At 42.5% G+C, this 24,895-nt stretch overlaps 1 protein-coding gene across 5 annotated transcripts in view; it reads left to right on the top strand.

Moving 5' to 3' along the window:
- VPS16 (VPS16 core subunit of CORVET and HOPS complexes) overlaps positions 1 to 24,895 on the top strand; it is a 309,167-nt gene that overhangs the window by 203,290 nt on the left and 80,982 nt on the right. For all 5 annotated transcript variants that reach the window (XR_008847136.1, XM_056535465.1, XM_056535467.1 and 2 more), the window contains exons 18-19: positions 9,152 to 9,249; positions 16,440 to 16,547. Coding sequence is in view for 4 of the 5 variants with exons in the window: in XM_056535465.1 (XP_056391440.1) it covers positions 9,152 to 9,249; positions 16,440 to 16,547 (206 nt within the window). In the remaining variant the exon portion in view is untranslated. The remainder of the gene's footprint in view (positions 1 to 9,151; positions 9,250 to 16,439; positions 16,548 to 24,895) is intronic.

Raw genomic sequence — 24,895 nt, 5'->3', positions numbered from 1 at the left:
AACTATACAGCCAACCTAATGGGGGGGGGGGGGGAACTACAACCTAATGTGGGGGAGCATAATGCCAGGCTAATGTGGGGGGAACTATACTTCCAACTAAATGTGGGGGAACTATACTGCCAACCTAATGTGGGCGAACTACAACCTAATGTGAGGAGAACTATACTGCCAGCCTAATGTGGGGAAACTATACTGCCAGCCTAATGTCGGAACTATACTGCCAACTAAATGTGGGGGAACTATACTGCCAACTAAATGTGGGGGAACTATACTGCCAACCTAATGTGGGGGAACTATACTGCCAACCCTAATGTGGGGGAACCACAACGTAATGTGGGAGGAACTATGCTGCCTACCTAATGTGGGGGAACTGCGCTGCATACTTAAAGGGGTAGTCCACTAATAAGATATATAAGTGTGCATAGGAATTTGTTCCTTTTTTATTTTTATTTTTTTAAACTATAGTCTGGCCCTCCAACGGTCTGAGGTCTTTGTTCTTTTTCTGTTTGACTGACACTCCTTTGATCATATCACCGATTTTTTATTTTATTTTAGATGTTATAACTGCCGTTTTGGAGGTGCACTCTTTAAAGCCTCATCCTGCTGCAGTTTTAACCAGTTTCGTTTTATGAGGTTTCTGATCGTAGCATTCATAGGAGTGTTGTCAAAAGAGAAACAGAATTGTGGATCTTTTTTGTCCCCCTGCGATGGGGACCCCTGTCTCCTGTACTTATGCAAATATCTTTCTCTCTGTGTTTGAGTGCAATTTTGTGTTTAATTCCCACAACCTGTTTACATTTCACATAAAGCAATATCTACGCTTTGTTGAGGACGTGTTGGTTAGTGTGGGATGGTGACGAGGAGGCGTTCCAGAGCTTTGTCTCATATCTAAATAATACTAATGATGTTAATATTTATTTTACATATCATTTCCATCCTTGATGATTGCTTGAACTACATTTAGATAAGACACATCCAAGAAATGCCCTACTACATTACAAAAGTTTGCATCCCCAAAGCAAAGATAGCATACCTTACTGCCAGTTAGTGAGAATAAAGCGCATTAATAATGACACTACAATGTACTTAGAGCAAGCAGGAAAACTGGCTCATAGCTGGTATGCAAAGACTACCCAAAAAGGGTGGTGACTGAAGCTTTTAAAAAAGTAGAGAAAAAATCCAGGAAAATGTTGCTAGCTAGCAATAATAAGGGAGAAAAGGACAAAAGATCCACAATTCTGTTTCTCTTTTGACAACACTCCTATAAATGCTACGATCAGAGACCTCATAATATGAAACTGGTTACAACTGCAGCAGGATGAGGATTTAAAGAGTGCACCTCCAAAACGCCAGTTATAACATCTAAAATAAAAAATAAAAAAATGAAAAAATCGGTGATCTGATCAAAGGAGTGTCAGTCAAGCAGAAACAGAACAAAGAAAAAAATTAGTTAAATGTGTCCCAACAGGGAATTTCATATGTGGGACTTGATCTATTTGCTATCAAATGGTTACTGACAAGTCCGTCCGTTTGGGCTGTGTTCACATTGTGGTAAGACAATTTGTCTCTTGTAGGATTCCCTACGTGGTATACGCCCTCCTGTGCCCATGCGGGCTGTACTATGTAGGGAAAACCATAAGACAACTTTCTGTAAGAATAAAAGAACATCTGCGCACCTTACGAACTGGAGTGGGAGCAACTAGGTTTATTACGCACATGAATACCAGTCACTCAGGTGAAAGTTCTTTGGTTCGGTTTTTCGGAATCGAAATGGTGGAACCTTCCCCTAGAGGCTGAGATCTGCAACAAAAGTTGTTACAGCGTGAAGATTCCAGATTGGATGCAACAGGGCATCCATTTAGCTACATATCACTTGCTACAAGTACAGTTTTATACAAATTTGAATGTTATAACGGGTATTTTACTTTTGTATGCATTAATTTCCTGTTGTAATGGAAACACGCATTTCCCCTCCCTCCTTCCTGTACTTAAGCAAGCGAAGATGACTGACATCATTGAGGGCTTGAGAAAGCACCGCTAGGTGTGAAACGTCACCATCCGTCTTGTTCCCCTGCCTTTTATTACCCTGCCACCCTGCTTCGCCATCACTTTTTGCACCTTTCAGCATGAATAAAGTCTAAAGGATTACTTTGCTACTGGACGTGGTGAGTGCTTTCATCTACATTTCTTCTACTTCAAAACTTTTGTTCCTTTACCTGGATGACTTTTTACTTGTGGCGGACTCAGAGAGATGCTGGCAGTGCACTCTTTGGGAATAAAATATAAAAATCGGAAATTTCCACTGCAGTTGCAGTTTCTATTATCAACAGACAAGTCAATGTTTGTCTTTTGATAGCAGCCTTTCAACTTTCTCTTCTTTTTATCTGTCATCCAGAAGGCTCTGACAACTGAGCCTTTTGAGCTCATTGCTTTCAGTCCCCTTAAGAATATGGGGGGAGATTTTTCAAAACCTGTCCAGAGGAAAAGTTGCTTCTTTCATTTTTGAAAAGGCCTCTGCAAAATAAAAGAAGCAATCTGATTGGTTGCTATGGGCAACTCATCAACTTTTCCTCTGGGCCAGTTTTGATGAATCTCCCCCATGGTCCTGAAAACCTTCCTGTTAGTAGCAGTTAAATCAGCTCCTAGTGTGGGGGAATTTGCTGTATCAAAGGAGTAGTGTACTGACAAGTAACTCGAGTCCGTTGTGCCCAGGCTGCAAAAAAAAAGAAACTTTAACTTGCCTTCCTGAATTCCCCTGTAGCGCTGCTACAGCTGTTCAGTTCTCCTGTCTGATCTCCTTCCTTCTTCCGTGTGCATTGATCGTCACACTGCGCTCAGCCTATCAGCGGCCGCAGCGATGTCCCGCCTCGGCCGGTGATGGGCTGAGCACAGTGTTGCGATCCAGGCACACAGGGGAAGACCCGAACGGAGGACCGGAAAGCTGTAGCGGCACTACGGGAGAAATGCAGGAAGGTGAGAAAGTTTCTTTTCTTTTTTTTTTTTTTTGCAACCCAGGCACAATGGACTCAAGTTACTTGTCAGTACACTACTCCTTTAACTAGTTCAGATCCTTTTGAGATAGAAACATAGAATGTAACGGCAGATACGAACCATTTGGCCCATCCAGTCTGCCCAATAATCTGAATCTGATCAATAGTCCCTGGCCCTATCTTATATGAAGGATAGCCTTATGCTTATCCCATGCATGTTTAAACTCCTTCACTGTATTTGCAGCGACCACTTCTGCAGGAAGGCTATTCCATGCATCCACTACTCTCTCAGTAAAGTAATACTTCCTGATATTACTTTTAAACCTTTGCCCCTCTAATTTAAAACTAGTTTAATTACTCCTTAGCAAATTCTTGGAATTGTTCACTGAGTACATTCGTTCCTTTGAGAGAAAGATGCAAACCATCTTCTTTGTACAGTTCCTTTCTATTCCAAGTAGAGCTATCATGAGACAAAAAGCCAAATCCTTGCTCTTGACACCATTTACTAAGCCATAAGTTGAACTCCTTAATGTGCCTCTGCATATCATTGAACGTTATGCACAGGCAGAAGATTCCTTCACCTTTGAAACTTCATTGCAAGTCAGGTCATTTGTCCCTAGATGGACAAGAACATCCACGTACCCTTCCTGCTTTGCTTACTTAACAATATTGAAAATACGTCTTTTATCTCTTCTAGCAGTAGCACCCGGGAGACATCCCAAAAAATACTAGATGACAGAATTTTTCCTAAGCCAGACCCTACCTTTTTTCCCCATGGTGATCTCTTATTCTCACATGTTCCAGGACATTATTTTTTCCTCCATTCTGTACTCACATATCTAATAAGGAAAGGCAGTTTCATACATTAGATGTAAAGGTGTTCCCTAGAGTACTTAGACAGGAGGACTAAGAGCTTCATACTGTCCTCTAACTTACTTCTTTTTTCACCTTAATAAGGGTGCAAAAACCTGCAAAGACTAGCTAACTATGTGGGTTAAGCAATCCTTTAGCTTAGCTTATGTCTCTTCAGGGCTGTTGCTCTTAGAGCTTACTCTACCAGGGCAGTGGCCTCCCGTTCAAGAGGATGGGGCTTGGGGAAACAGAATTGAGTAATTGCGTTTAACCCCTTAAGGACCTAGGGTGTATGGATACGCCCTGGCTTTCTGGTACTTAAGGATCCAGGACGTATCCATACGCCTGTGGGAATTTCGGTCCCTGCCGGGCGGGGACCGGACCGGGATGACTGCTGATATCGATCAGCAGGCACCCCGCGCAGATGCCCAGGGGGGTCATCAGACCCCCCATGTCGGCGATCGGCGCAAATCGCAAGTGAATTCACACTTGCGATTTGCGCCTGTTCCAGGTCATACGGGTCTATGGTGACCCGGAATATAAGGGGGATCGCGGTTGTCTAAGACATTTACGATCCCCCTGAAGGGATAGAAGTAAGGTGCAGGGGTGCCACCCCTCCTATCCCTGCTATTGATGACCAATAGCAGATCGGGACGGGGGGTAACTTTCGTTTTCCCCGTCCTGCCCAGCCACAATAGGCGGGGCAGAACGGGGAACCGAAGGGGACCGAGCACCCGAAGATCCACTTACCCGTCCGGAGGCTGCGGGCGACGGTGATCGGCAGCGGCCGATGTCGTGGGGCAGAAGAGGACGGCTCTCTGGATCGTACGGATTGATCTGGAGGGATACAATTTATAGACCATTGGTATAGTGGTCTCTAACTGTAGCCCTCCAGATGTTGCAAAACTACAACTCCCAGCATGCCAGACAGCTGTTTGGGCATGCTGGAATATGTAGTTTTGCAACAGCTGGAGGGCTACAGTTAGAGACCACTATACAGTGGTCTATAAATTGTATCCCTCCAGATCTTGCAAAACTACAACTCCTAGCATGCCCAAACAGCTGTTTGCTGTCTGGGTATGCTGGGATTTGTAGTTTTGCAACATCTGGAGGGTCACATTTTGGAGATCACTGTACAGTGGTTTCTAAAGTGTAGCTCTCCCAGATGTTGCAAAACTGCAAATCCCAGCATGCCAAAACAGCAAACAGCTGTCTCGGCTTGCTGGAGTTGGTAGTTTGCGTACCTCCAGCTGTTGCATAACTACATCTCCCAGCATGCCCTTCGGTGATCAGTACATGCTGGAGTTGTAGTTTTCGCAACAGCTGGAGGCACACTGGTTGGAAAATACTGAGTTAGGTAACAACCTAACTGAAGGATTTCCAACCAGTGTGCCTCCAGCTGTTGCAAAAGTACAACTCCCAGCATGCACGGTCTGTCAGTGCATGCTGGGAGTTGTAGTTTTGAAACAGCTGGAGGTTTGCCCCCCATGTGAATGTACAAGGTACATTCACACGGGCAGGTTTACAGTAAGTTTCCTGCTTCAAGTTTGGGCTGCTGCAAATTTTTCGCCGCAGCGCAAACTCCTAGCAGGAAACGCACCCTAACCCACCAGTGCGAACATACCCTAAAAAACACTACACTAACACAAGATAAAGGGTAAAACACTACATAAGCACCCCCTTACACTGTCCCCCCCTCCTCCCCCCCCCCTAATAAAAATGAAAAACATATTGTATGGCTTTGTTTCCAAAACAGAGCCTCCAGCTGTTGCAAAACAACAACTCCCAGCATTTCTGGACAGCCACTGACTGTCCAGGCATGCTGGGAGTTTAGCAACAGCTGGAGGCACCCTGTTTGGGAATCACTGGCTTAGAATACCCCTATGTCCACCCCTATGCAATCCCTAATTTAGCCCTCAAATGCTCATGGCGGTCTCTCACTTCGGAGCCCTGTCGTATTTCAAGGAAATGGTTTAGGGCCACATATGGGGTATTTCTGTACTCGGGAGAAATTGCACTACAAATTTTGTGGGCTTTTTCTCCTTTTACCCCGTATGAAAAGGAAAAGTTGGGGGCTACACCAGCCTGTTAGTGTAAAAAAAAAATGGAGCATAAAAAGCTCTGCGGGTGCACAACAAGGCTCAGGAGTGAGAGTTCACTATGTACATTTGAAGCCTAAATTGGTGATTTGCACAGGGGTGGCTAATTTTACAGCGGTTCTGACAAAAGACAAAAGGCAAAAAAAAAAAATACCCAGATGTGACCCCATTTTGGAAACTACACCCCTCACAGAACGTGACAAGGGGTATAGTGAGCCTTAACACACCACAGGTGTTTCACGAAGTTTGATTGGAAAATGAAAAAAAAAATGTCATCTAAAAATGCTGGTGTAACCCTAAATTTTTCATTTTCACAAGCGAAAATAGGAAAAAAGTCCCCCAAAATTTGTAACCCCATTTCTTCTGAGTAAGATTATACCCCATATGTGGATGTAAAGTGCTCTGCGGGCGAACTACAGTGCTCAGAAGAGAAGGAGCGCCATTGGGATTTTGAAGAGAAAATTTGTCCAGAATTGAAGGCCACGTGTGTTTACAAAGCCCCCATAGTGCCAGAACAATGGACCCCTCATGTAATGTAATAAGCGGTACAGTGAGCATTTACACCCCACAGGTGTCCGACAGATTTTCTGAACAGTGGTCCGTGAAAATGAAAAATGTAATTTTTCATTTGCACAGCCCACTGTTCCAAAGATCTGTCAAATGCCAGTGGGGTGTAAATACTCACTGCACCCCTTATTAAATTCTGTGAGGGGTGTAGTCTCAAAAATGGGGTCACATGTGGGGGGGTCCACTGTTCTGGCACCACGGGGGGCTTTGCAAACGCACATGGCCCCTGACTACCATTCCAAACTAATTCTCTTTCCAAAAGCTCAATGGCGCTCCTCCTCTTCTGAGCATTGTAGTTCGCCAGCAGAGCACTTGACGTCCACACAAATTTTTTTTTCATTTACTCATCCAACTTTAACAAAAAGTCATCAAACACCTGTGGGTGGTTAAGGCTCACTGTACCCCTTGTTAAGTTCCTTAAGGGGTGTCGTTTCCAAAATAGTATGCCATGTGGGCATTTTTTGCTATTCTGGCACCACAGGGACTTCCTAAATGCGACGTGCCCCCCAAAAACCATTTCAGCAAAATTTGCTTTCAAAAAGTCAAATGTGACTCCTTCTCTTCTGAGCATTGTAGTTCGCCCACAGAGCATTTTACGTCCTAACATGGGGTATTTCCATACTCAGAAGAGATGGGGTTACAAATTTTGGGGGGCATTTTCTCCCATTACCCTTTGTAAAAAGGGTAAATTTGGGGGAAAAACTGCACTTTAGTGAAAATATATTTTTTTCATTTACACTTCCGATTTTAACGAAAAGTGATCAAACACCTGTGGGGTGTTAAGGCTAACTAGACCCCTTGCTACATGCCTTGAGGGGTTTAGTTTCCAAAATGGTATGCCATGTGGGGTTTTCTGCTGTTCTGGCACCATAGGGGCTCTCTAAATGTGACATGCCCTCCAAAAACCATTTCAGCAAAATTCACTCTCCAAAATCCCATTGTCGCTCCTTCCCTTCTGAGACTTCTAGTGCGCCCGACGAACACTTGACATACACATATGAGGTATTTCCTTATTCGAGAGAAATTGGGTTACAAATTATGGGGGGCTTTTTCTCCTATTACCACTTGTAAAAATTCAAAAACTTGGGTCTACAAGAATATGCGAGTGTAAAAAATGAAGATTTTGAATTTTCTTCTTCACTTTGCTGCTATTCCTGTGAAACACCTAAAGGGTTAGCATACTTACTGAATGTCATTTTGAATATTTTGAGGGGTGCAGTTTTTATAATTCGGTCATTTGTGGGGTATTTCTAATATGAAGGCCCTTCAAATCCACTTTAAAACTGAACTGGTCCCTGAAAAATTCAGATTTTGAAGATTTTGTGAAAAATTGGAAAATTGCTGCTGAACTTTGAAGCCCTCTGATGTCTTCCAAAAGTAAAAACATGTCAACTTTATGATGCAAACATAAAGTAGACATATTGTATATGTGAATCAATATATAATATATTTAGAATATCCATTTTCCTTATAAGCAGAGAGCTTCAAAGTAACAAAAAAAAAATGCTAAAATTTCAATTTTTTCATCAAATTTTTGAATTTTTCACCAAGAAATGATGCAAGTATCGAAAAAATTTTAACACTAACATAAAGTAGGGAATGTCACGAAAAAACTATTTTGGAATGAGAATGAAAAGTAAAAGCATCCCAGAGTTATTAATGCTTAAAGTGACAGTGGTCAGATGTTCAAAAAAATGGCCGGGTCCTTAAGGTATAAATAGGCTGGGTCCTTAAGGGGTTAATTACTGGCTTTTCCAATATACAGGTAATTTACTACCTTGGTTAACTACCCGCACTTTTCCCTGATTGAAAAGTCAGATGGGCTAAGCTCTGAAGGGTGCTAGCCTGATCCACGTCCCTCAGCCTCATATTCACACCCTTCCCCAAGCCTGATTCATGCCCTCCAAGCCCTTGAGCCTTGCAGTCGCACCCTTTTTAAAATGAAGTTCACGTTCAGAAACAGGATATATTGGCAAATGAACCCAATGTAATTACTGTTAAACAGTTGTGGTAGGCTGAGGAGTGAGTCAGCACGATACAGCACCGTTCCTTTGCATGCCCCTGCATCTGTGAAGTGCCCCGCTGAGGTGTCAATGGGGAGATTTATCAAACACTGTTCGATCACTCCTTTAATTTTTCAGAGGCCTTGTTAAAAATCAAAGAAGCAATCTGATTGGTGCCATGGGCAAATAGGTTTTGATAATCTCCTCTATTTTGTGTATCTGAAGAAATAAAGTATACTTTATCTTCATTGATTGGTAAGTTGCTGTCTTTATTCATTCTAATTTGAATTGGTATTGAGGCCTTTGTTATGACTGAGCATCACTGATTAAAGACGTTTACTATGGACTTGAAGCTTTGAATATCCCTCCGTATATATACTGAGAGAGCTGTTGCGAGAAGTGCCAGGTTAACCCTTTGATTGCTGTTCACTGTTAAACAGTGTTTGGTTCATTAAAGTCAATGGGAACATGTTTTGCTATACATTGGCATCCCTTTCACAGGTTGCCAACGTATATACACAGTTGAGTCACCAAACAGGGATGTAAATGGAGCCTAATTGACTCAACTGGAGACATTGTTGTTACAATTTTACAGTTCTTTCAACAGCAGAAAACATGCCAACTTAATTTTTTTTTTTAGTTTACACTGTTGTGTCGTATATGAAACACGAGTTCAACCGTGGAGATTTCTTCATGACCCTGCAGAACCACCCTATTGCTCTCAGTTTATATAGACAGGTAATGCTATGTACTTATTTCACTTTCTTTAATCAACAGAGTGGCAAGGGAAATGATGCATATTTGCTCTTTCCTCATCTCACCTTTTTGTTATTTTCCTATACGGTAGTTTGTGTGGCTTTTTTTGTTTGTTTGGTTTTTTTTGTTATTTTTTTCTCAAATTTGAATTTATTAATTTCTTTAGTTCTTTTCTATGTTTATCTTACTTCCTGAAATGTAATCTGTTTACCCTTTTTGAGGAGATCCCAATGCACACAGAATTTTATTAGACAGCCATGGATGTCATACAAGCAATTCAGAGCATCTAAATGTGGTACCTGGGTGGTGTAGTTCAGGTAGTAGTAGGGGCAGGTGGTGATAGCCCACGGACAGATGGTAGTATAATCCCTTGTAGTGTTTGTGACGCCAGGATGTGGTTGTATGATGTAGGGCACCGCTGACAACCAACCCAGAAATGGCATGTATTAAGAGAGTCCAAAGCAGGTTTTGATGCAACTGGAACTTTACTGAAGAAGGCAGTATAACAGTCTTTACAGATAGCCAACTTCCACAGAGGTGACCAGGACATACACAGGGAACCTCTCAGGCTTGCTTGGACTTGTAGTAGTAATAATGATTATGCAGGCCACTGTGCTACTGTTATGACTTAGGTTGGGACAGTAGAGACTTGACTTGTAGACATAGATCAGACTTACAGATTAGATTTGGCTGCAGACTTGTAGGCGTTGGCCTAGCTGTACTGGACTGAACTTGCACAGGACTGGTGCTTGCTTTACTGTCCAGGAACTAAGAGCAGGAACCAAGAGAGTAAGTGTGGAGACTACAGCCCTATATTAATCAGGGACTGGACTAAAGCCCATTGGTAGCTGGTTGCCTGTGGTTACCTGGTTACCTGTGCCTCTTGAACGCTGGGTATCAGGTTATCACATGACCATGTCACATGACCTTAGGAAGGTCCTATACAGTTAAAACATCCTAATAACCTTTGTACTTAGCTTATATTCACTGTCCAATACCTAAAACAAACATATATAATTAATGTACAATAGAAATCAGAATAATGACGTAGGGGGATCCTGCAGGAGAGCCATGTGGACTTGAGGGACTCTACCTGAGGAGATTTTAGGAAACTGTACAGGACCGTGTTCTTTACCAGGACATAACATAATTATAACAATGACAACCATATTCTGTGACTATATATTATTATTTAATGCTAGAGTTAACTACTTACGGTAGGTTTCCAGAGATATTGCATATTAAATAACTACCCTAGAGTGCCAAGTTTAATATAAATCAATATTAACCTCTTTATCTCCTCAGACCTTTGTTTTTTTTTTTTTTTTTTTTTTTTCAGTTTCACCCAACAATTATTCTTGGTTTGGCATTATAAAGGGTGCCATGGTGTATATGGTAAACATATCCCTGTTACCCAACACAGGCCAACAAGTGTTATTTTGGCCTCTGTTCCTGTGTTATTCATTTGGGTTTTGTGGATGAAATATCACAGGCTTTTGCACTATTCCATTAATCGGTTATCCCTGAATAGCCCAAAAAAAAACACCAGAACTAATTTCTCTCTCAAAAAGCACTACACCTCAGGTTATTTTTGGTAATACAACTTGGGCCTTTCACTTCAATGGAACTTAGCTGTGATGTCTTTTACATTTGGATAACCCCTTTAAAGGGGTTGCCCAGTGAAACACAGCTTATCTTCTATTCGTTAATGTGAGCACTAAAGATTCCAGAGTACAGCACTTGGGCATCTCTGGCACTCCCATAGAAATTAATGGATGACTTAGTGTCTTTAGCACACGCTTTCTCTGAGAGTCAAAGTCCTGTTCTGGAGACACTTATGTCTTATCCTGTGGATAGGGGGTTAAGTTGTTTTTTACTGGACAGACCCTTTTTTTTAACCCCTTAAGAACATAGGGCGTATCCATACGCCCCCGTTTCCAAGTCCTTAACCCCTTCAGGACGGAGCCCATTTTGGCCTTAAGGACTGGAGCGTTTTTTGCACATCTGACCACTGTCACTTTAAACATTAATAACTCTGGAATGCTTTTAGTTATCATTCTGATTCCGAGATTGTTTTTTCGTGACATATTCTACTTTAACATAGTGGTAAATTTTTGTCGATACTTGCATCCTTTCTTGGTGAAAAATCCGTAAATTTGATGAAAAATTTGAAAATTTTGCATTTTTCTAACTTTGAAGCTCTCTGCTTGTAAGGAAAATGGATATTACGAATACATTTTTTTTTGGTTCACATATACAATATGTCTACTTTATGTTTGCATCATAAAATTGACGAGTTGTTACTTTTGGAAGACACCAGAGGGCTTCAACGGTCAGCAGCAATTTTCCGATTTTTCACAAAATTTTCAAACTCAGTATTTTTCAGGGACCAGTTCAGGTTTGAAGTGGATTTGAAGGGTCTTCATATTAGAAATACCCCATAAATGACCCCATTATAAAAACTACACCCCAAAGTATTCAAAATGACATTCAGTCAGCGTTTTAACCCTTTAGGTGTTTCACACGAATAGCAGCAAAGTGAAGGAGAAAATTCACAATCTTCATTTTTTACACTCACATGTTCTTGTAGACCCAATTTTTGAATTTTTACAAGGGGTAAAAGGACAAAATTTTTACTTGTTTTTGTAGCCCAATTTCTCTCGAGTAAGGACATACCTCATATGTCTATGTAAAGTGTTCGGCGGGCGCAGTAGAGGGCTCTGAAGGGAAGGAGCGACAAGGGGATTTTGGAGAGTACGTTTTTCTGAAATGGTTTTTGGGGGGCATGTTACCTTTAGGAAGCCCTTATGGTGCCAGAACAGCAAAAAAAAAACACATGGCATACCATTTTGGAAACTAGACCCCTCGGGGAATGTAACATGGGATAAAGTGAACCTTAATACCCCACAGGTGTTTCACGACTTTTGCAAATGTAAAAAAATAAAATAAAATTTTACCTAAAATGCTTGTTTTCCCAAAAAAAATTTATTTTTAAAAAGGGTAATAGCAGAAAATACCCCTAAAAATTTGAAGCCCAATTTCTCCCGATTCAGAAAACACCCCCCATATGGGGGTGAAAAGTGCTCTGCTGGCGCACTACAGGTCTCGGAAGAGAAGGAGTCACATTTGGCTTTTTGAACGCAAATTTTTCTCTGGGGGCATGCCGCATTTAGGAAGCCACTATGGTGCCAGGACAGCAAAAAAAAAAACACATGGCATACCATTTTGGAAACTAGACCCCTCGGGGAACGTAACAAGGGGTTAAGTGAACCTTTATACCCCACAGGTGTTTCACGACTTTTGCATATGTAAAAAAAAAATATTTTTTTTTTACCTAAAATGCTTGTTTTCCCAAAAATGTTACATTTTTAAAAAGGGTAAAAGCAGAAAATACCCCCAAAATTTGTAACACAATTTCTCCCAGAGTACGGCGATACCCCATATGTGACCCTAAACTGTTGCCTTGAAATACGACAGGGAGAGCGCCATGCGCATTTGAGGCCTAAATTAGGGATTGCATAGGGGTGGACATAGGGGTATTCTACGCCAGTGATTCCCAAACAGGGTGCCTCCAGCTGTTGCAAAACTCCCAGCATGCCTGGACAGTCAACGGCTGTCCGACAATACTGGGAGTTGTTTTGCAACAGCTGGAGGCTCCGTTCTGGAAACAGTGGCGTACCAGACGTTTTTCATTTTTATTGGGGAGGGGAGGGGGGCTGTGTAGGGGTATGTGTATACGTAGTGTTTTTTACTTTTTATTTTATTTTTTGTGGTAGTGTAGTGTTTTTAGGGTACAGTCGCACGGGCGGGGTGTTCACAGTAGTTTCTCGCTGGCAATTTGAGCTGAAGCAGAAAGTTTGCGGCAGCTCAAATTTGCAGCCAGATACTTACTGTAATCCTCCGCCCATGTGAGTGTACCCTGTACTGGGTACTGGGATGCTGGGAGCTGTAGTTATGCAACAGCAGGAGGCAGACCACCACAACTCACAGCATGCCCTTATGGGCATGCTGGGACTTGTAGTTTTGCAACAGCTGGAGGCACATTTTTCTATGGAAAAGTGTACCTTCAGCTGTTGTATAACTACAACTCCCAGCTTGCACAATCAGCTAAAGTGCATGCGGGGAGTTGTAGTGGTGCATCTGGTGGTTGCATAACTACAACTCCCAGCATGCCCGTTGGCTGTCGGTGACTGCTGAGAGTTGTAGTTTTGCAACAGCTGAAGGCACACTTGGTTAAGTAGCAAACCAGGGTGTCTCCAGCTGTTGCATAACTACAATCCCCAGCATCCCCAGCCAAAGTAGTATGCCTCCGGCTGTTGCATAACTACAAGATCCAGCATGCCCTTCCGCTGTCCGTACATGCTGGGGGTTGTAGCTTTTGCAACAGCTGAAGGCACTCTGGTTGCAAAACACTGAGTTTGTTACCAAACTCGGTGTTTCACAACCTGTGTGTCTCCAGCTGTTGCAAAACTACAACTCCCAGCATGCACTGATAGACCGTACATGCTGGGAGTTGTAGTTTTGCAACAGCTGGATGTTTCCCCCCCCCCCCCCCCCCCCCCAATGTGAACGTACAGGGTACACTCACATGGGCGGAGGATTACAGTAAGTATCCGGCTGCAAGTTTGAGCTGCGGCAAATGTTCTGCCGCAGCTCAAACTGCCAGCGAGAAACTACTGTGAACCCCCACCCGTGCGACTGTACCCTAAAAACACTACACTACACTAACAAAAAATAAAAAGTAAAAAAACACTACATATACACATACCCCTACACAGCCACCCTCCCCAATAAAAATGAAAAACGTATGGTACGCCACTGTTTCCAAAACGGAGCCTCCAGCGGTTGCAAAACTACAACTCCCAGCATGCACTGATAGACCGTACATGCTGGGAGTTGTAGTTTTGCAACAGCTGGATGTCCCCCCCCCCCCCCCCCCCCCCCCAATGTGAACGTACAGGGTACACTTGCAGCCGGATACTTACTGTAATCCTCCGCCCATGTAAGTTTGAGCTGCGGCAAATTTTCTGCCGCAGCTCAAGCTGCCAGCGAGAAACTACTGTGAACCCCCGCACATGTGACTGTACCCTAAAAACACTACACTAACACACAATAAAATAAAAAGTAAAAAACACTACATATACACATACCCCTATACAACCCCCCTCCCCTCCCCAATAAAAATGAAAAACGTCTGGTACGCCACTGTTTCCAGAACGGAGCCTCCAGCTGTTGCAAAACAACTACTCCCAGTATTGCCAGATAGCCACTGACTGTCTAGGCATGCTGGGAGTTTTACAACAGCTGGAGGCACCCTGTTTGGGAATCACTGGCGTAGAATACCCCTATGTCCACCCCTATGCAAGTCCCTAATTTAGGCCTCAAATGCGCATGGCGCTCTCACTTTGGAGCCCTGTCGTATTTCAAGGCAACAGTTTAGGGCCACATATGGGGTATCGCCGAACTCGGGAGAAATTGTGTTACAAATTTTGGGGGGTATTTTCTGCTATTACCCTTTTTAAAAATGTAAAATTTTTGGGAAAACAAGCGTTTTAGGTAAAAAAAAATTATTATTTTTTTACATATACAAAAGTCATGAAACACCTGTGGGGTATAAAGTTTCACTTAACCCCTTGTTACGTTCCCCAAGGGGTCTAGTTTCCAAAATGGTATGCCATGTGTTTTTTTTTTTTTTATGCTGTCCTGGCACCATAGGGGCTTCCTAAATGCAGCATGCCCACAGAGCAAAATTTGCTTTCAAAAAGCCAAATGTGACTCCTCTTCTGAGACCTGTAGTGCGCCAGCAGAGCACTTTTCACCCCCATATGGGGTGTTTTCTGAATCGGGAGAAATTAGGTTACAAATTTTGGGGGGTATTTTCTGCTATTACCCTTTTTAAAAATGTAAAATTTTTGGGAAACCAAGCATTTTAGGTAAAAAAAATTTTTTTTTTTTACATATGCAAAAGTCGTGAATCCCCTGTAGGGTATTAAGGTTCACTTTACCCCTTGTTACGTTCCCTGAGGGGTCTAGTTTCCAAAATGGTATGCCATGTGTTTTTTTTTTTTTTTTTTGCTGTCCTGGCACCATAGGGGCTTCCTAAAGGTGACATGCCCCCCAAAAACCATTTGTCGCTCCTTCCCTTCTGAGCCCTCTACTGCACCCACTGAACAATTAACATAGACTTATGAGGTATGTGCTTACTCGAGAGAAATTGGGTTTCAAATACAAGTAAAAATTATCTCCTTTTTACCCCTTGCAAAAATTCTAAAATTGGGTCTACAAGAACATGCGAGTGTAAAAAATGAAGATTGTGAATTTTCTCCTTCACTTTGCTGCTATTCCTGTGAAACACCTAAAGGGTTAAAACGCTGACTGAATGTCATTTTGAATACTTTGGGGGGGTGCAGTTTTTATAATGGGGTCATTTATGGGGTATTTCTAATATGAAGACCCTTCAAAATCCACTTCAAAATCCACTTCAAACCTGAACTGGTCCCTAAAAAATATTGAGTTTGAAAATTTTGTGCAAAATTTCAAAATTGCTGCTGAACTTTGAAGCCCTCTGGTGTCTTCCAAAAGTAAAAACTCATAAATTTTATGATGTAAACATAAAGTAGACATATTGTATATGTGAACCCCAAAAAAAAATTATTTTGAATATCCATTTTCCTTTCAAGCAGAGAGCTTCAAAGTTAGAAAAATGCAAAATTTTCATTTTTTTCATCAAATTTAGGGATTTTTCACCAAGAAAGGATGCAAGTTACCATAAAATTTTACCACTAAGTTAAAATAAAATATGTCACGAAAAAACTATCTCGGAATCAGAATGATAACTAAAAGCATTCCAGAGTTATTAATGTTTAAAGTGACAGTGGTCAGATGTTCAAAAAATGCTCTGGTCCTTAAGGTGAAAAAGGGCTCGGTCCTTAAGGGGTTAAACTTAGGACTCTATGTAAGACTGATGCTGCTAAGTGGTACGTGTCTGCCAAATACGCAAATGTATGCAGTGCACATGTCAGAGAGTCCCCTGACATATACCTTTTGACAGTGTTAAACAAGTCTTACTGAGAAATGCTTTTCCTTTCTGTAGTGGCTTCTGTATGCTTCAGAACAAATACTTGTTTGTGATCTGTAAGATTATGCTCTAATACAGTTATTCTTATTTACAGTTTTGCAAGCATCAGGAGCCTGAGACTCTAAAAGATCTATACAATCAAGATGATAATCATTTGGAACTTGGAAACTTTCATGTTCGTTCAAGCTATTACACAGAAAAGGTAATGTTTCTGAAGTATTTATTTTAACACTTTTATTGTGTGGTATAAATAACATGTGCCTTATTTAGTGTTATTGGTTGTTTAAAAGGGGTTTTCTGTTTAAAAAATAAATTTGCTAGGGGACAGGGATGGGTAGGATAAATGAAAAACAAACAAAAACAGACTATATTTACCCTTCTTATTACTTGCAGCCCAGCTTTGTGCTAGCTTTGAGTCTTTGGTGGAAATTAGAGATGAGCGAACTTACAGTAAATTCGATTTGTCACGAACTTCTCGGCTCGGCAGTTGATGACTTATCCTGCATAAATTAGTTCAGCTTTCAGGTGCTCCCTTGGGCTGGAAAAGGTGGATACAGTCCTAGGAGACTCTTTCCTAGGACTGTATCCACCTTTTCCAGCCACCGGAGCACCTGAAAGCTGAACTACCGTATTTATCGGCGTATAACACGCACTTTTTGGGCTAAAATTTTTAGGCTAAAGTCTGTGTGCGTGTTATACGCCGATACACCCCCAGGAAAGGCAGGGGGAGAGAGGCCGTCGCAGCTCGCTTCTCTCCCCCTGCCTTTCCTGGGGTCTAGAGCGCTGCTGTCGGCCCTTCTCACCCCCTGGCTATCGGCGCCGCTGCCCGTTCTGTCCCCCTGACTATCGGTGCCGGCGCCGATAGCCAGGGGGAGAGAAGCGGCGCCGACAGCCAGGGGGAGAGAAGGGGCAGCGGCACCGTTTACAAAGCCCCCCGTGGTGCCAGAACAGTGGACCCCCCACATGTGACCCCATTTTGGAAACTACACCCCTCACAGAATTTAATAAGGGGTGCAGTGAGTATTTACACCCCACTGGCGTTTGACAGATCTTTGGAACAGTGGGCTCTGCAAATGAAGACTTACATTTTTCATTTTCAGGGACCACTGTTCCAAAAATCTGTCAGACACCTGTGGGGCGTAAATGCTCACTGTACCCCTTATTACATTACATGAGGGGTGTAGTTTCCAAAATGGGGTCACGTGGGGGGGGGGGGTTTCCATTGTTCTGGCACTATGGGGGCTTTGTAAACACACGTGGTCTATAATTCCGGACACCTGCTGGTCTATATATATATATATATATATATATATATATATATATATATATGCACGCGGGCGGCGTGAGTTTGTGCTTTAGGGTGCACACCCTAATGCAATAGGCTGCGCGCGCCTATGCCCCAGTTGTTATCATTGATATGACGGAGTTCTTGAATTGAATGGGCGGGTCCGTTCCACAGGAGAAATAAATCATCTATGTAGCGGCGGTAAATGATTGCATGTTGTTTGAAAAGTGGATGGGAGGTGATGAAGGAAGTCTCAAACGCACTTTTCAAACAACATGCAATAATTTACCGCCGCTACATAGATGATGTATTTCTCCTGTGGAACGGACCCGCCCATTCAATTCAAGAACTCAATCATATCAATGATAACAACTGGGGCATCAGGCTGACCACAAACACATCCTCCGATAAAATCGACTTCCTAGATCTACAGATATCCCACGAGGACACCAACATCATTACATCTACTCATTTCAAAATGGTCGACTCAAACAGTTACCTCTCATTTGATAGTGGACATTTAAAAAAATGGAAACTTAACATACCATTCAATCAGTACAGGCGCATTAGAAAAAACTGCACATCCAACAGCACCTTCAGATCCCAGGCTAAAACTCTGCAAAACCGGTTTTTAGCAAAAGGATACCCAAAAGAAATACTAAATGAAGCGTACAACAAAACAAAAATACTAACCCAAGATGAATGCCTTCTACCAAAAAAGCACCAAGAAAATCCAGAAGAAACTTCATAACTACTTACAACTATTCACACAATAACATCAGGTCCATTCTGAACAAACATTGGCATATACTCCAAAGTGACCCCATCTTGAAAAGCACCCTACCGAACAAACCAGTACTCTCCTTCCGGCGAGCACCCACCATCCGAAATCTCATAGCCCCAAGTAGACTTCGACGTCTCATCAAACATCAGAGCACTGATTCCAATTCCAAACCAAAAGGGGCATTCCGCTGTAAAACCAAAAGATGCCTATGCTGCACCACCATTGACCATGGAAAAACAACTTTTTCCAACTCAAAAACGGAAGAAACATTTAACATCAAATTTCACCTTAACTGCAAATCCAGCTATGTCATCTATCTCATCACCTGTATCTGCAACAAACAGTATATCGGAAGAACCACCCAGGAACTGCACACCAGACTCAATAACCACAGAAACAACATCAAACGGAAATTTACATTACATAGTGTATCAAGACACTGCTCCGAAAAACATCCGGACATACCTAACCCAAGAATCTGTCCTATAGACTACATCCCGTTGCACCAGAATGACAGATTCACCATCCTGAAGAAAAGAGAGATGTACTGGATCTACCGACTCGGTACATTACAGCCCCATGGTCTTAATGATGCGACAGAACTAATAACCTAAACAGAACTAAAACTGCCCAGTAATTGAATCCCAAACCCAAAAATACAAAAAGGGAACAACACCAAACTAACAACAATAAAATAAACCCAATGCTTCTTAAAAAAAAACAATAATTATCCACAAACCAGAATAACCATTTCTTCTACCAATATGTTTGATGGATCTGTACCACCATCTACTTACAAAACACAGTATTTATAAGACTACTCTAAGCCTGAAGAACTGCCTAGGAATTGTAACAATTTGTAATCACAAAATCTATCAGTTTTTACTCACACTGTCAATCTCAATTGGATTAACATTTAACTATGTATCCTTTTCAACCACAAACCCAATAACCCATTGACCCTACATAAACAGCTAAAGTTAAATTTTTAACCACTTCATTTGTTCAATAGTCGGTCTCCCATACCGGTTGCTGCCGGCCTCTAAGCTATTCAGCTACACAGTCAGACCAAGAACAACTACCATAGACCTGAACAGGCCCAGTTGGAATAAAGCCGCGCTTCCATACTAGCTAAAGATAAACCCTTACTAAAATTAAAAAAAAAAAAAAGCTCAGTGGAGGTCAGAGCCTCACTTCCTGCCAAATTTTGAAATGGTGATGCACTTGCACTGTATATAAGGACACTAATCACACCATACTACAGACCTGAGGAAGAAAGGGATACCTTTCGAAACGCGTAGTCCGTACAAGATTGCTATCCCCCCCTGTTTTTTGTTTTCTGTTACCTTTATCATAGCTAATAAATACCTATTGGATTTTAATACTGCAGTCTGCAGTTCTATTTCACCAGTACCAGTGAAGCGCTCCAGCACTGTCGGCATTTTTGGGGAAGCCTCCTGCCAGAGACACCCCGCACTCCTTCCGTTCTTTCAGATCTAGCATGTTATCTTAGTGTTCCCTTTATTTATTTTTTAGATATAACATATATAGTGTGTGTGTGTGTTATGTATGACGTGTGTGTGTATATATGCATTATGTATCAGAACAAAGGATAAAAGAAAGTTGCCTCCAGCTCTTCCAAGAAATACAGTACTTTTGTATTAACCCCTTCCCGCAGAATGTCATATATAAACGCCGAGTTGTGCAGTGCGTTCGCGCATCCCGGCGTTTATAAATGACATGCAGTTAACCCGGCGATGCGCAGCATCGCACGGGTTAACTGGCAGAAGTCCCGCTGTTTCCAGCAGGGGACAACTTCTGCTTCACCCCCAGGACCATCAATTGATGGTCCTGGTCAGCGATCACTGTGATTGGTCCCTGTGGACCAATCACAGTGATCTGGGGTGAAAGTTCAGATCCCCCGCACTGCCCGCCCCTGGAAGTCGGGCAGAACGGGGGACGAAGGCTGCGGGGGCTCGCGGGGACCTGCGGCACACGGGGGGAACAGGAGGGGACCGGCGGACTTACCTGATCCAGCGGCGGGACCGAGGAGCAGCGCGGGACCGGCCACGTGGACGAGCAGCGACGGGTGAGTATATGGTCCTCAGAAGCAGCAGTGAAGATCTTCACTGCTGCTTCTAGGAGTCTGAAAACTACAACTCCCAGCATGCCTAGACAGCCTTTGGCTGTCTGGGCATGCTGGGAGTTGTAGTTTTGCAACATCTGGAGGGCCTCAGTTTGGAGACCATTGTATAATGGTCTCCAATCTGTGCTCTTCCAGCTGTTGCAAAACTACAACTCCCAGCATGCACTGACTGTCCAGGCATGCTGGGAGTTTTAGTTCAGCAACATCTGGCCCTTCAGATGTTGCCGAACTACAACTCCCAGCATGCCCTTCAGCTGTCTGGGCATGCTGGGAGTTGTAGTTTTGCAACAGCTGGAGACACACTGGTTGGGAAACATTGTTTCTAACTCAGTGTTTCCTAACCTGTGTGCCTCCAGCTGTTGCAAAACTATAACTCCCAGCATGCACTAAAGACCATGCATGCTGGGAGTTGTAGTTTTGCAACATCTGGAGGGCCCCAGTTTGGAGACCATTGTATAATGGTCTCCAATCTGTGCTCTTCCAGCTGTTGCAAAACTACAACTCCCAGTATGCACTGACTGTCCAGGCATGCTGGGAGTTTTAGTTCAGCAACATCTGGCCCTTCAGATGTTGCCGTACTACAACTCCCAGCATGCCCTTCAGCTGTCTGGGCATGCTGGGAGTTGTAGTTTTGCAACAACTGGAGACACACTGGTTGGGAAACATTGTCTGTTTCTAACTCAGTGTTTCCTAACCTGTGTGCCTCCAGCTGTTGCAAAACTATGACTCCCAGCATGCACTAACAGACCATGCATGCTGGGAGTTGTGGTTTTGCAACAGCTGATGCAAGCCCCCCCCGCCCCGCCACCCCCGTGAATGTACAGGGTACATTCACATGGGCGAGGCTTTTACAGTGGGTTTCTCGCATCTTGAGATGCAGCAAATTTTGCGCTGGGAAACTCGCTGTAATCCCCCGCCCATGTGACTGTACCCTAAAAACACTACACTACACTAACACAAAATAAAATAAAAAGTTAAAAACACTACATATACACATACCCCTACACAGCCCCCCTCCCCCAATAAGAACGTCCGGTACGCCACTGTTTCCAAAGCAGAGCCTCCAGCTGTTGAAAAACAACAACTCCCAGTATTGTCGGACAGCCGTTGACTGTCCAGGCATGCTGGGAGTTTTGCAACAGCTGGAGGCACCCTGTTTGGGAATCACTGGCGTAGAATACCCCTATGTCCACCCCTATGCAAATCCCTAATTTAGGCCTCAAATGCACATGGCGCTCTCACTTTGGAGCCCTGTCGTATTTCAGGGCAACAGTTTAGGGCGACATATGGGGTATCGCTGTACTCGGGAGAAATTGCGTTACAAGGTGTGGGGGGCTTTTTCTTCTTTAACCCTTCATGAAAAGGAAATGTTGGGGTCTACACCAGAATGTTAGTGTAAACATTTTTTATTTTTTACACTAACATGCTGATGTTGCCCTATACTTTAAATTTTCACAAGAGGTAAAAGGGAAAAAAGCCCCCCAAAATTTGTAACGCAATTTCTCCCGACTACAGAGATACCCCATATGTGAGCGCAAAGTGCTCTGGGGGCGCACAACACGGCCCAGAAGGGAGAGTGCACCATGTACATTTGAGGTGATTTGCACAGGGGTGGCTGATTGTTACAGCGGTTTTGACAAACGCAAAAAAAACAAAACCCCACATGTGACCCCATTTCGGAAACGACACCTCTCACGGAATGTAATGAGGGGTGCAGTGAGAATTTACACCCCACAGGTGTCTGACGGATCTTTGGAACAGTGGTCCATAAAATGAAAACTTGTACAGCCCACTGTTCCAAAGATCTGTCAGACACCAGTGGGGGGTAAATGCTCACTGTACCCCTTGTTACGTTCCTCAAGGGGTCTAGTTTCCAAAATGGTATGCCATGTGTTTTTTTTTTTGCTGTTCTGGCACCATAGGGGCTTCCTAAATGCGACATGCTCCCCGAGCAAAATTTGCTCTCAAAAAGCCAAATATGACTCCTTCTCTTCTGAGCATTGTAGTTCGCCCATAGTGCACTTCAGGTCAACTTATGGGGTACCTACATACTCAGAAGAGATGGGGTTACAAATTTTGGGGAATATTTTCTGCTATTAACCCTTGCAAAAAGGTGAAATTAGGGGGGAAACACACATTTTAGTGGAAATTATTATTTTTTTTTTTACATATGCAAAAGTCATGAAACACCTGTGGGGTAATAAGGCTCACTTTATTCCTTATTACATTCCTCAAGGGGTCTAGTTTCCAAAATGGTATGCCATGTGGGTATTTTTTGCTGTTCTGGCACCATAGGGGCTTCCTAAATGCGACATGCCCCCCGAGCAAAATTTGCTCTCAAAAAGCCAAATATGACTCCTTCTCATCTGAGCATTGTAGTTCACCCATAGTGCACTTCAGGTCAACTTATGGGGTACCTCCATACTCAGAAGAGAAGGGGTTACAAATATTGGGGGGTATTTCCTGCTATTAACCCTTGGAAAAATGTGAAATTTGGGGGGAAACACACATTTTAGTGAAAAAAAAATATTTTTTTTTACATATGCAAAAGTCGTGAAACACCTGTGGGGTATTAAGGCTCACTTTATTCCTTGTTACGTACCTAAAGGGGTCTAGTTTCCAAAATGGTATGCCATGTGAGGGTTTTTTGCTGTTCTGGCACCATAAGGGCTTCCTAAATGCAACATGCCCCCAAAAACCATTTCAGAAAAACGTACTCTCCAAAATCCCCTTGTCGCTCTTTCCCTTCTGAGCCCTCTACTGCGCCCGCCGAACACTTTACATAGACATATGAGGTATGTGCTTACTCGAGAGAAATTGGGCTACAAATATAAGTATACATTTTCTCCTTTTACCCCTTGTAAAAATTTAAAAATTGGGTCTACAAGAACATGCGAGTGTAAAAAATGAAGATTGTGAATTTTCTCCTTCACTTTGCTTCTATTCCTGTGAAACACCTAAAGGGTTAAAATGATGACTGAATGTCATTTTGAATACTTTGGGGGGTGCAGTTTTTATAATGGGGTCTTTTGTGGGGTATTTCTAATAAGAAGACCCTTCAAATCCACTTCAAACCTGAACTGGTCCCTGAAAAATAGTGAGTTTGAAAATTTTGTGAAAAATTGGAAAATTGCTGCTGAACTTTGAAGCCTCTGGTGTCTTCCAAAAGTAAAAACTCGTCACTTTTATGATGCAAACATAAAGTAGACATATTGTATATGTGAATAAATTTTTTTTTTTATTTGTAATATACATTTTCCTTACAAGCAGAGAGCTTCAAAGTTAGAAAAATGCAAAATTTTCAAATTTTTCATCAAATTTTAGGATTTTTCACAAGGAAAGGATGCAAGTTACCACAAAAATTTACTACCATGTTAAAGTAGAATATGTCACGAAAAAACAATCTCGGAATCAGAATGATAACTAAAAGCATTCCAGAGTTATTAATGTTTAAAGTGACAGTGGTCAGATGTGCAAAAAACGCTCTGGTCCTTAAGGCCAAAATGGGCTTGGTCCTGAAGGGGTTAAAACATCAAACCTTTAAGGCTACTTTCACACTGCCACTGGGCTCTGCCAGAAACTGCCATTAAGGCTCTCCTTTTTTTTTTTTTTCTCCCCTTTAACGGCTGTTAGTGTGATGCAGCCCAACACGAGGAATAACTGGCACAGAGGATCCCATTCACTTGAATGGCATTCTCTGACGTCCATTATTGTAGCTGTTATTCTGCCGGAAGATAGCGGGAGAAAAAGACGTCGCAAGCACAAATTTTTCTCCCACTATGTTATAACGGACCCGCTACTGACGGGCAGTAGCGGTAGTGTGAAAGGAGCCTAAAAAAACCTGACTCTTTATAAGGGGAAGTTGCAGCAGACCTGCTGTAAATGTTTAAATTACAGGTTAGTGCAGCATGAGTTGTAGTTTTGGGTCACCAGTATAGTCATAGGTTGTATCAGGGCATGCTGGGTGTTGTATTTAGTAACTACAATTCCCAGCATTCTTTGACACAGTAATATCAAATATGTTTATCATTCTGTTTACATATTTTTTTAATGAAATTATGGAAAAGGGTTGTGATTTAAACTTTTAATATGGAAGGGGTTAATGTATGTGTGTTAACCTCTTAAGGACACAGGGTGTGCAGGTACAACCTCGTTCCCTGGTACTTAACCCCTTAAGGACTCAGGGTTTTTCAGTTTTTGCACTTTCGTTTTTTCCTCCTTACCTTTTAAAAATCATAACCCTTTAAATTTTCCACCTAAAAATCCATATTATGGCTTATTTTTTGTGTCGCCAACTCTACTTTGCAGTGACATTAGTCATTTTACCCAAAAATG

Source organism: Hyla sarda, chromosome 8 (genome assembly GCF_029499605.1).
Source record: "Hyla sarda isolate aHylSar1 chromosome 8, aHylSar1.hap1, whole genome shotgun sequence".
Taxonomy (NCBI): Eukaryota; Metazoa; Chordata; class Amphibia; order Anura; family Hylidae; genus Hyla; species Hyla sarda.
This window is presented reverse-complemented; position numbering and strand designations above follow the sequence as displayed.